This window comes from Chiloscyllium plagiosum, unplaced genomic scaffold (assembly GCF_037043375.1).
Source record: "Chiloscyllium plagiosum isolate Xiang-an unplaced genomic scaffold, Cpla_swu_hap1 HiC_scaffold_13, whole genome shotgun sequence".
NCBI lineage: Eukaryota > Metazoa > Chordata > Chondrichthyes > Orectolobiformes > Hemiscylliidae > Chiloscyllium > Chiloscyllium plagiosum.
Genome location: NW_028270151.1, coordinates 87,148,334 through 87,160,704, shown reverse-complemented (window position 1 = coordinate 87,160,704; position 12,371 = coordinate 87,148,334). Strand labels below are relative to the sequence as shown.

At 42.5% G+C, this 12,371-nt stretch overlaps 1 protein-coding gene across 1 annotated transcript in view; it reads right to left on the bottom strand.

Annotated features, from left to right (window-relative positions):
• The window catches only part of LOC122544815 (lactosylceramide 4-alpha-galactosyltransferase-like), a 29,793-nt gene extending 18,861 nt beyond the window's left edge, over window positions 1-10,932 (bottom strand). The window contains exons 1-2 of the mRNA XM_087993887.1: window positions 10,777-10,932; window positions 2,057-2,205 (exon numbers count right to left, since the gene is read on the bottom strand). Of these exons, the coding sequence (XP_087850013.1) occupies window positions 2,057-2,133 (77 nt within the window). The 5' untranslated portion in view covers window positions 2,134-2,205; window positions 10,777-10,932. The remainder of the gene's footprint in view (window positions 1-2,056; window positions 2,206-10,776) is intronic.
• Window positions 10,933-12,371: the final 1,439 nt, after the last annotated feature.

The window sequence follows — 12,371 nt, the reverse complement described above, 5'->3', positions numbered from 1 at the left end:
CTTGAGAGAATGACCCTGGAGCTGACATGGTGCTGCGGGATATCCCATAGGAGGAGTTTGCAGTGAAGTTATGGAGATGATTATGCTTAAAGTTTGGATCATGTAAAAATGTCCCATGTGTTACCAGCTGACTCCTGGTGAAAGACCATGTTTTTGTTTATGCTGTAGTTTTGTTTCATTCTGTTTAAATCTCACATCCAACTGGAATTTGATACTTCTGTTAGAAACCAACACTCAATCACGGTGCATTCCTCAGTTTCTGTTGTGCTGTACTGACCTTGTTTTGTTGGTGGTGGTCAATTCAATAGAACCAGATCTTGTGGAGAACGGAATGCAGAAAGTTTTAGTCTCACAGTTCTGTGAAGTGCTGCACAAAGAGTATTGTGTTTTTTCTGACAACTCATGATAATTTCTCTGTTCTGTGCTTGAAGATTAGTGCAGTTTCTTTGAACAATTCTGGAAGCTTCTTTGCAAAGTCAGTACTGAAATGTCACACATTCACTGTCCATCTTTGATGTGAACTTTTTATTTACCCATTCATGGGAAGAGGGCTTGACTCACTAGGCCAGCATTTATCGCCCATCCCTAATTGTCCAGAGGTCACATCTACGTCATATTTAGGCCATACTAGGTAAGGATGACAGATTTGCTTCCCTAAAGGACATAAGTGAAGCAGATGGGAGTTTTCAACAATCGACAATGGTTTTGTGGTCAATTAAAAACTATTAATTCCACATTCTTGATTGAATTAATAGTCTACCATCTGCCATGGTAATTGTCAAATCATATCCAATGAAGTGGCTCCTGCTAATTTGGAGTTGCCAACCTTGCACCTTCTAGGCGAAAGTGAAGACTGCAGATGCTGGAGATTAGAGTCAGGGAGAAGCACAGCAAGTCAGGCAGCACCTGAGGAGCAGGAGAATCAATGTTTCAAGCAAAAGCCCTTCATCAAGATGAAGAGCTTTAACTAGAAATGTCAATTCCCTGCTTATCTTGTGCCTTCTGTCCAATGGAAAAGGTTAGCCCCATTTAGTTCCATCTAAATCCAGCTCATATCCTGAAGCCATATTTGCTCAGGGGAATCCCCTTCTCTAATGTTTCATAATCTTTGATCTTCATTCGATTGTGGATTATCAGATCTGGAAAAGTGACAGTTAGAAAGGAAAGCACTTTCTTTCTTTCTCTTGCTTTGTTAAGTTGTTCCAGTCTCGTCCCAGATGATGCAATGGATTGAGTTTTCCCAGCTCTGCACAGGTAATTTTGGAGGCAGTGGGCTGGGAAACCAGTGGAAAATGCTTCCAGGATGACTCTCTGACACTTCCCTGCGTCTGGTGACTTTCCTGGGGCGTATGATCATTGGAATCAGCCCCCGATTCATGGAGACATAGATGATGAAGACAATGAATACTCCAATCACAGGTCATTTTCACTTGGCACAGCATCTCTGCTGGTGTCACATGGCCTCCTCTTTATCAGAAGCCTGGCAACACTGTTGTAATCCTCTCTCATTGGGAGGTGAGAGGTCAGTGGGCTTCAGTGTCTAAGTTGATTGGCAGTACCTGAATTGCCACAATGTTCATGGGGGCACGGGGCTACAGGAGAAGGAGCAGACACACTCTTCAGGAGGGCTAGCTCCTTACTGTAGTCTGTTACAGTTTTCAATATTGACAAGAGAAGCCTTCGTGAGGTCTTGCAATTTGAGGTGTCCCATTGATACCCGTCTATGCCAGCAGCACTCACCTCTCCGAGACAGGCTGTCAGGGAACTGGGCACCACTGTGAACCCTTCTGTTGGTCCTACTACTTGCCATCCTGACTAGATAATGAACGTAAAAAAGGTCTGTAGTTATGGGGCTGTCCTGTTAGGCTTAATGTCCCTAACGGGTTCTTTAAGATCTCATCAAACTGAATATACGAAGGCTTGTGCACTTTAATAGAAAACAGCATTATGAGCATAATCTTCTTTAGCTCTATGCAAATTAATGAGTGAATCGATCAGCTTAAACTACGTTAAATATATTCAACAAGCGAGTCTTGCAACCCAATTTGGCTCTTACCCAATGAATGGTGGAACTTGGCCATGATCCCACCAACAGCAGTTTGTCTCTGGAAGTGTCCAGGGTTCCATCTTCATTCAACTGTCTTCTCTGGAGCTACAGGGGCATTTTGGTGTTCAATTCTTCGACAAAATTTTGATCTTTCAGCTCTATGAGGTGATAAATTAATGATTGCTTTTGTTTCCAGGATAAGGTTGTCCATATCCTTACATAGTTTGCAAAAAAACATACAAAATATGTGCACGAGTATGCCATTCGGCCCTTTGAGCCTGCACTACCATTCAATGTGATCATGGCTGATCATGCCATCTCAGTATCCCATACCAGCTTTCTCTCTACCCTTTGATCCCTTTTGCTGCACAGGGCATGACCAACCCTCTCTTGAATGTATCTAATGAACTGGTCCCAACAGCTTCCTGTGGGCAAGAATTCCCCAGGTCCACACTCTCTGAGCGAAGAAACTCTTCTTCATCTCAGCCCCGAAGAGCTTACCCCTTATTCTTAAACTGCGACCCCCAGTTCTGGACTTCCCCAACATCGGGAACATTTTCCTATATCTAGCCTCTCCAGTCCCATCAGGATTTTATGCGTTTCAATAAGATCCCCCCCTCATTCTTCTGAATTCCACCAAGTACAAGTCCAGTCGATCCCATCTTTTCTCATATGTCAGTCTTACCATCCCGGGAATCAGTCTGGAGAAGGTTCGCTGAACTCCCTCAATAGCAAGAATGTCTTTCCTCAGACTAGGAGACCAAAACTGCACACAATTCACAAGGTGTGGCCTCACCAAGGCGCTGTGTAACTGCAGCAAGACATCCTTATTCCGACACTCATGGCAAGGCCAGCATGACGTTAGAGTTTCTCACCACCTGCATGCCGATCCTCAATGACTGTTCCATTATGACACCCTTTCCTAAACTGTTACCATTCAGGTACTAATCAGCCATCCTGTTTTTTGCCACCAAAGTGGATAACCTCGCATTTATTTATTCTAGGTAGAGTTAGTGCTGCTTTATTCCATGTCTGATAGTTTATCTTCTATTGATTCTTTCAATCCATGAACAGTTAGTAAAGTTCTGAAGATTATAACATCACACAGTGTTAATCTTTAATCACCTTCATGATGGATTACCCATTGTGCATATTGAGGTAATACTGTGGGGTGGGAAGTATTCAGAGGAATCAGTCACACAGTCATAGGGATCTAAATCAAATAAGTCTCCATCCATGTCACATCACTATTCTAATCCCCTTTTCCAGCACTTGGCCATGGTCTTGCATGCCTTGGCGTCACAATTTCCCTTTCGTGAAGCTATACTGAGTCTGCTTGGTTCAGTTATGATTTTCCAAATGTTCTGCAATTACTTCATTAATAATTGGTTCCAATTCATTTCCAACAACAGATATAAAGTTCATCAACCAAAAGTTACTCTCTCTTTTTCTGTCACTTTGGCAGTTTTCCAATCGTCTGGAACTTCAGAGTCCAACAATATTTGGACAATTACATCCAATGTACCCACTATCTCTGTAACCATGCTTTTAGCATCCTCGGCTGCAAAGCATCAGAACCAGAAGATTTAACTGCCTTTTGCCCCATTAGCTTGTCTAATGTTACTTCTGTGGTGACAGTGATGTTATTTAATTCCTCCCTTCGTATTCTTTCATATTTAATGGAGTGTTTGAAGTATCTTCCATTTTAAAGACTGATGCAAAATATCTGTTAAACTCCTCTGCAATTTCCTTGTTCCCGATAATGCTTTCTAGAAATTAATTTATTTTAAGGGGCCTATGCTCACTTTGACCTCGATCTTTCTTTTTATATTTTTAAGAAACCTCTTCTTGTTGGTTTCCCTCACTAGTTTGCCCTCGTGGTGTATTTTCTATCCTTCCATTATCTTTTTAAACCTCCTTTTCTGGATTCTGAATTGATCCTACTCTTTGAACTATCACCAATTTTGCCTCCTGTTAACAATATTGTCAAGTCTCACCTCTGTTGAAGTCTGTGTCAATGCAAGTTGTTGTCTTCACTTATTTTGGCCATTTTTCTGCACTTTAGCATTAACTCTACTTCAGTGGTAATACACCAGAGTCAAAGGAACTTGGTCAGACCCTGGACCCCATGAACTCTGCAGGTGCAGCCTGTGTTCAGTCCAGGAATCAAAGGAGAAAATGCAACAGGTATGTCAGGCATTCCTCAAACCGAAGCACGAAACTATTAAGGCATGGAGAGAAGTCCAGTACAAAGACTAAACACTTTTCATGTACAAACAACTCTCTCAATAACAAAAATACAACTGAAACCAGAAGTAGTAACAAGGACTAGTGACAAAACCAGGTGAAATGGCAGAAATTTAAATTTCATTTTGATGTGAGATTTGCTGAAACCGAGCATTGGACAGTCAGTCAACGTACAAAACTTCACTACGTTCACCAAGAATCAGCCCAAATGCTACATTGGGAACTTGTGGACCAGTTGTCACTGAGATGATAAAATAATGGGATTCAACAACTCGATACACTGTCATATCTGCACTACTGGAGAAGCTGGTCTCAACTGGATGTGGCCAATCAGGAAGATATGATGTCACCACCGGTCAACCATCAGATCCAGAATTCCACAAAGCCCAACAATAAATGGAGAACTAAAACTGCCATTGCAACAAGAAATAAACATGAGAATGACATGTCATGTGGATCCCTGACTCTAATCCTAACCCTGATCCTAACTATAATGCTAACCCTAACCCAATTTTTTACTTCCTGTTCTGATCTCTTCTCCCTCTGAATAATGGAACCGCATTTGTCTCTGCCTATCTCTTCCTTTTTAAACATAATCTACTTTTTATATTACTTATCCCAAACCTTCAGCTTACAATATTTTTGGCAACATTTTAAGCTTCATTTTTGTGCTAATATTAACTTTAACTTCCCTTGTTAGCTGCTGTTCTCTTGTTTTTCTTTTTGGGCATTTGTGTCTTTTCGATGATGTATGTTTCTCTAAATCCAAACATTGCTTCTTTAAGTACTAGCTACTGACAGATTGCCATCAAATAGTTCAACGCTTTCTTTCCAATCTACCAGGGCCAGCTTTGTCCTCACATCTTTGTGATTGCCTTTGTTTAGATTTAACAACTTTGTTTCAGACTGAAATCCATATTTTTCAAACTGAATGGAAAATGTTATCATAAAGGTTCTTTAGAAAATGATTGTTGTTTAATCTTTTCCCACTACAAAATTCTAGACATGGATTGCTTCTGCCCAAATTGATTCTTCAAAAGATCTGCAAGGCAGTCATGGATGGAACCACAGGAACATAGAACATTACAGCGCAGTACCGGCCCTACGGCCCTCAATGTTGCACCAACTTGTGGAACCAATCTGAAGCCTATCTATCCTACACTATTCCACTTTCATCCATATGTTTATCCAATGACCATTTAAATGCCCATAAAGTTGACGAGCCCACTATTGTTGCAGGCAATGCATCCAAAGCCCCTACTACTGTCTGAGTAAAGAAACCACATCTGACATCTGTCCTATATCTATCACCCCTCAATTTAAAGCTATGTCCCCTCCTGTTAGCCATCACCATTTGAGGAAAAAAGGCTCTCACCATCCACCTATCTAATCCTTTGACTATCTTATGTGTCTCAATTAAGTCATCTCTCAACCGTCTTCTCTCTACTGAAAGTAGTCTCAAGTCCTTCAGCTTTTCCTCATAAGACCTTCCCTCCATACCAGTCAACATCCTGGTAAATCTCCTCTGCACCCTTTCCAACGCTTCCACATCCTTCCTACAATGCAATGACCAGCAGTGTAGGTAATACTCCCAGTGTGGCTGCAACAGAGTTTTGTTCAGCTGCAGCATGACCTCATGGCTTCGAAATTCAATCCCTCTAACAATAAAAGCTAACACACCATATGCCTTCTTAACAACCCTATCAAACTGGGTGGCAACTTTCAGGGATCTATGCACATGGACACAGAGATCTCTCTGCTCATCTAGACTACCAAGAATCTTACAATTAACCCAGTACTCTTGTTGTTCCTTCCAAAGTGAATCACCTCATACATTAAACTCCATTTGCTACCTCTCAGCTCAACACTGCAGCTTATCTATGTCTCTCTGTAACCTGCAACATCCTTCAGCACTATCCACAACTCCACTGACATTAGTGTCATCTGCAAATTTACTAACCCATCCTTCTATGCTCACATCCAGGTCATTTATAAAAGTGACGAACAGCAGTGACCTCAAAGCAGATCCTTGTTTTACACCACTAGTAATTGAACTGCAAGATTAACATTTCCCATCAACCATCACCCTCTATTTCTTTCAGCCAGCCAATTTCTGATCCAAACCACTAAATCACCCTCAATCCCATGCCTCTGTATTTTATGGGGAACCTAATCCAACAACTACTGAAATCCATAGACACCACATCAACCGCTTTACCCTCATCTACTTGTTTGTTCACCTTCTCAAAGAACTCAATAAGTTTTGTGAGGCAGGACCTCCCCTTCACAAAACCGTGTTGACTATCCCTAATCAAGTTATTCCTAGCGAGATGATTATAAATCCTATTTCTTATAACCTTTTCGAACACTTTACTCACAACCAAAGTAAGGCTCACTGGTCTATAGTTAGCAGGATTGCCTCTACTCCCCTTCTTAAACAAGGGGACAACATTTGCTACCCTCTAGTCTTCTGTAACTATTCCTGTAAACAATGACATAAAGATCAAAGCCAAAGACTCTGCAATCTTCTCTCTGGCTCCCTAGAGAATCCGAGGATAAATCCCATCCAGCCCAGGGGACTTATATATTTTCACACTTTCCAGAATTGCTAACACCTCCTCCTTGTGAACCTCAAACCTGTCTAGTCTAGTCACCTGTATCTCAGTTTCCTTCTCAACAACATTGTCTTTTTCCGGAGTGAATACTGAAAAAAAAATTCATTTAACACTTCCCCAGTCTCCTCGGACTCCTTACACAACTTTCAACTACTGTCCTTGATTGGTCCAAACCTTTCTCTGGTCATTCTTTTATTCCTGATATACCTATGGAAAACTTTAGGGTTTTCCTTGATCCTATCCGCCAATGAATTCCCATGTGCCCTCCTGGCTCTTCTTAGCTCTCTCTTTAGATCTTCCCTGGCTGACCTCTAACTCTCAAGCACCCTAACTGAGCCTTCACATCTCATCCTAAAATAAGCCTTCTTTTGCTTCTTGACAAGAGATTCAACTTATTTAGTAAACCAAAGCTCCCTCGCTCAACTATTTCCTCCCTGCCTGACAGGTATATATTTATCAAGTGGCTGTTTTAGAGTCATAACACAGCAGCTGATATAGAGTCATAAAGTCATAGAGATGTACAGCATGGAAACAAACCCTTCCATCGAACTCATCCATGCTGACCAGATATTCCAACCCAATCTAGTCCTACCTGCCAGTACCCGCCCCATATCCCTCCAAACCTTCCTATTCCTATACCCATTCAGATGCCTTTTAAATGTTGCAATTGTACCAGCCTCCACCACTTCCTCTGGTAGCTCATTCCATACACGTACCACCCTCTGCATGAAAAAGTTGCCCCTTAAGTCTCTTTTATATCTTTCCCCTCTCACCCTAAACCTATGCCCTCTAGTTCTGGACTCCCCCAGCTCAGAGAAATGACCTTGTCTATTTATCCTACCCAAGCCACCTCATGATTTTATAAACCTCTATGAGGTCATCCCTTAGCCTCTGGCGCTTTGTGGAAAACAGCCCCAGCCTATTCAAATTCTCCAACCCTGGCAATATCCTTGTAAATCTTTCTGAAGTCTTTCAAGTTTCACAACATTCTTTCAATAGGAAGGAAAACATAATTGTACACAATATTCCAACAGTGGCCTAACCAATGTCCTGTACAGCTGCAACATGATCTTCCAACTCCTCTACTCAATACTCTGACCAATAAAGGAAACCACACCAAACAGCTTCTTCACTGTACTATCTATCCATGACTCCACTTTCAAGGAGCTATGAACCTGCATTCCAAGGTCTCTTTGTTCAGTAACACTCTTTAGGACCTTACCATTAAGTGTATACACTCTGCTAAGATTTGCTTTCCCAAAATGCAGCACCTCACATTTATCTAACTTAAACTCCATCTGCCACTCCTCAGCCCATTGGCCCATCTGATCATTTTCCCATTGTAATCTGAAGTAACCTTCTTCACTGTCCACTACACCTCCAATTTTGGTGTCATTTGCCAACTTATTAATTATACCTCTTATGCTCACATCCAAATCATTTATATAAAGGATGGAACATAATGGAACCAGCACCAATCCTTGTGGCACTCCATTGGTCAAATGCCACCAGTCTGAAAAACAACCCTCCACCATCACCCTGTTTGCTACCTTTGAGCCAGTTCTGTAATGGCTGGTTCTCCTTGTATTCCATGAGATCTAAGCTTGCTAACCAATCTCCCCTGGGGAACCTTGTTGAACGCCTTATTGAAGTCCATATAGATCATGTCTACCACTCTGCCCTCATCAATCCTCTTTATTCTTCAAAGAACTCAATCAAGTTTGTGAGACATGATTTCCCATGCACAAAACCATATTGACTATACCTAATCAGTCCTTGCCTTTCCAAATACATATAAATCCAGTCCCTCAGGATTCCCTTCAACAACTTTCCCACCACTGACGTCACGTTCATTGGTCTATAGTTTCCTGGTGTGCCCTTATCACTTTTCTTAAATAGTGGCACCATGTTAGCCAATCTCCAGTCCTCTAGCACCTCACCTGTGACTATGGATGATACAAATATCTGTTCCTTGAACAAGCTCCTCATTTGAATTGTGCTCATCCCCTGCAGTTTTCTTCCCCATCCTATGCTTCCTAAATCTTGCCTAATCTCATCATAATTGCCTTTCTCCCCACAATACCTCTTGCCCTGCGTGATATACCCAACCCTATCCATCACTAAAGTAAACATAACCGAATTGTGATCACCATCACCTAAGTGCTCACCTACCTCCAAACACCTAGTTTGGTTCATTACCCAGTACCAACTCCAATGTGGCCTTGCCTTTTGTTGGCCTGTCGACATACTGTGTCAGGAAACCATCCTGCACACATTGGACAAAAACTGAACCATCTAAAGTAATCAAACTATAGTTTTCCCAGTCAGTATTTGGAATGTTTTGGTTTCCCCAAAGCAACTACTCTGTCACTCTTGCGTCTATCCCGAATTATCTTGATTATTCTTTCCTTTCCATCTCTGGGACTATTCAGAGGTCTATAGTAAGTTCTCAACAAGGTGACCTCTCTTTTCCTCTTTCTAAACTCAGCCCATGCTACCTCAGTAGACAAGTCCTCAAACTTTCTTTCTGCCACTATAATACTGTTCTTGACTAACAGTGCCACACCCATCCCTCTTTTGCCACCTTCCCTGATCTTACTGAAATATCTAAATCCTGGAACCTGCAACAACCATTCCTGTCCCTGCTCTATCCATGTGTCCAAAATAGCCATAACATTGAAGTCCCAGGTACCAACCCATGCTGCAAGTTCACCCACCTTATTCTGGATGCCCCTGGCATTGAAGTAGACACACCTCAAGCCATGTTCTTGCTTGCCAGTGAACTCTTGAGACCTTGAAACCTCATTTCTGACCTCACTGCTCTCAACCTTCTGGCCACTGGAGCTACAGTTTAGATTCCCTTCACCCTGCTGAGTTACTTTAAACCCTCCCAAAAGAGCATCAGCAAATTTCCCCCCAGGAAATTTGCTTCAGGTATAGACCATACTGTTTGTAGAGGTCTCACCTACCCCAGGATGAACCCCAATTATCCATGTAACTGAAACTCTCCCTCCTGCACTATCCCTGCAGCCATGTGTTCAATTCCTCTCTCTCCCTATTCCTCACCTTGCTAGCATGTGGCTGGGCAACAAACCAAAAATAACAACACTGTTTGTTCTAGCACTAAGCTTCCACCATAACTCCCTGAATTTCTGCTATACATCCCCATCCCTTTCTCTCCATATGTCATTAGTGCTTATGTGGACCTTGACTTGGGCCTGCTCCCCCTCCCCCTCAAGGATTCTGAAAACACAATCCAAGGAATCATGAACCCTGGTATCTGGGAGGCAACACACTAACCGCGGGTCTCTCCCGTTCCTACAGAACCTCCTATCTGTCCCCCTAACAACGGAGTCCCAATGACTAATGCTTTGTTCATCTCCTCCCTTCCGTTCTGAGCTACAGGCAGAGACTCTGTGCCAGAGAACTGTACCCCATGGCTCACCCCTTGTAAGCATCCCCTCCCCCCACCCCCACAAAAGTATCCAAAACATTATACTTGTTATTGAGGGGAATAGCCACTGGGGTTCCCTGCACTGCCTGCTGGTTCCCTTTCTATCCCCTGACTGTAACCCTTTTTCTTGCACCTGAGGTGTGACTACCTCCCTGTAACTCCTCTCAATGACCCCCTCCATCTGCCGAATGATCCGAAGTTCATCCAGCTCCAGCTCCAGTTCCCTCACGCAGTTTTCAAAGAGCTGGGGTTGGGTGCACTTCCCGCAGATGAAGTCAGCAGGGGCACTAGTGGTGACCCTTGTCTCCCACAATCTGCAGGAGGAACATTCAAATGTCCTAATCACCATCCCCACTGTTCTAAATTCCAAAGAGATTGTAGAAAAATAAAGAATTTAAAAAAAAACTACTTACCTTACCAATCCGGCGCACAGAGCCTTTTCTTTTTGGTTAGAGTAGGAGGATGGCTGGGAGACACTACCTAAGTAGTGTTTCAGGTAATGCAACCACCCCAATGTACGACTTTACGTAAACAGCAGTCCTGTGTCCGCTCCTGCTCAGCATGCACTCCACCTATTCACGAGGGAAGTTTTTAAATCAGTAATTTACCTTCCTGTCAGCTGCCTGGTTGATGCTCCTGCTCTTCCTGTTGCTGAAACAAAAATGGGGGAGATACTAAACAAGTGGTGGCACGGTGGCACAGTGGTTAGCACTGCTGCCTCACAGCGCCTGAGACCCGGGTTCAATTCCCACCTCAGGCGACTCTCTGTGTGGAGTTTGCACATTTTCCCCGTGTCTGCGTGGGTTTCCTCCGGGTGCTCCGGTTTCCTCCCACAATCCAAAAATGTGCAGGTTAGATGAATTGGCCATGCTAATGAACTGAAACCTGCAAACCATTCTAAAAGATGAAAGACTTAACAGGTCTAGGTTTGTTCAGTATATCGTTTCTGTTGCATGCCACTGTGATCATTTTCTATAAATTCTGTGTTTTATGATCCTACTCCACAGCTACCTGATGAAGGAGCAGCGCTCTGAAAGCAAGTGCTTCCTGCTGGACTATAACCTGGTGTTGTGTGATTTTTAAGTAAATTAAATATCCCTTCCTAGGCTGCCACCCTATTATTGTTTCTCTGCAGCTTTCAATTCTTATCAACCCCATGCTGCAAGCAATGTTTAGAACTGTCTCTGTACGAAAGGCTACCGGTAATTAAGTGTTAACACTGTAACCTACTCAGAACAATGCCAAACCCATCATCATGTCTGCATGACTCACTCAAAACTATAGAAAGATTATAATATTAATTAACCCTCAATAACCATGTCTCAGGACCTGAATAGGCTATACAACATCAAACATTTTCCTCCCCAAGCATGTCCCCACAGTCGGCTGCTTTTATCTCTTTCCAAATCCCTTCTACACTGGCTGTTTATATAACACTGCACAACCTATTTCTAACTTTTATTTAGGGCTACCATCTTGTATTAACATATGGATTTATACTTTTTAAAATACTTATTAAACAGGGCCACGACCCCCTTTAAGAACCTTGCTATCACAACAGCGCTTCCGTGAAACTGTGTGAATGAATGTGGAATTGTCAAAAACCAGCAATGGTAGATGAAATCTCATAACCCAGCTGTGGGAGATCAGTTTAATGTCCTCTCAACTTTTATTTCGTACACATTTAATTTCTCACTTAAATAGATCATTCAGATGGAGTCATAGAGATGTACAGCAAGGGAACAGGCCCTTCAGTCTAACTCATCCATATCAACTAGATATCTGAACCTAATCCAGTCCCATTTGTCAGCACTTGGCCCATAGCCTTCTAAACCCTTCCTATTCATATACCCATCCAGATGCCTTTTGAATGCTATAATTGTACCAGCCTCCACCATTTCCACTGGCAGCACAATCCATACATGCACCACCCTCTGTGAAAAAGTTGCACCTTAGATCCCTTTTATATCTTTCCCCTCTCACCTTAAAGCTATGCCCTCCAGTTCTG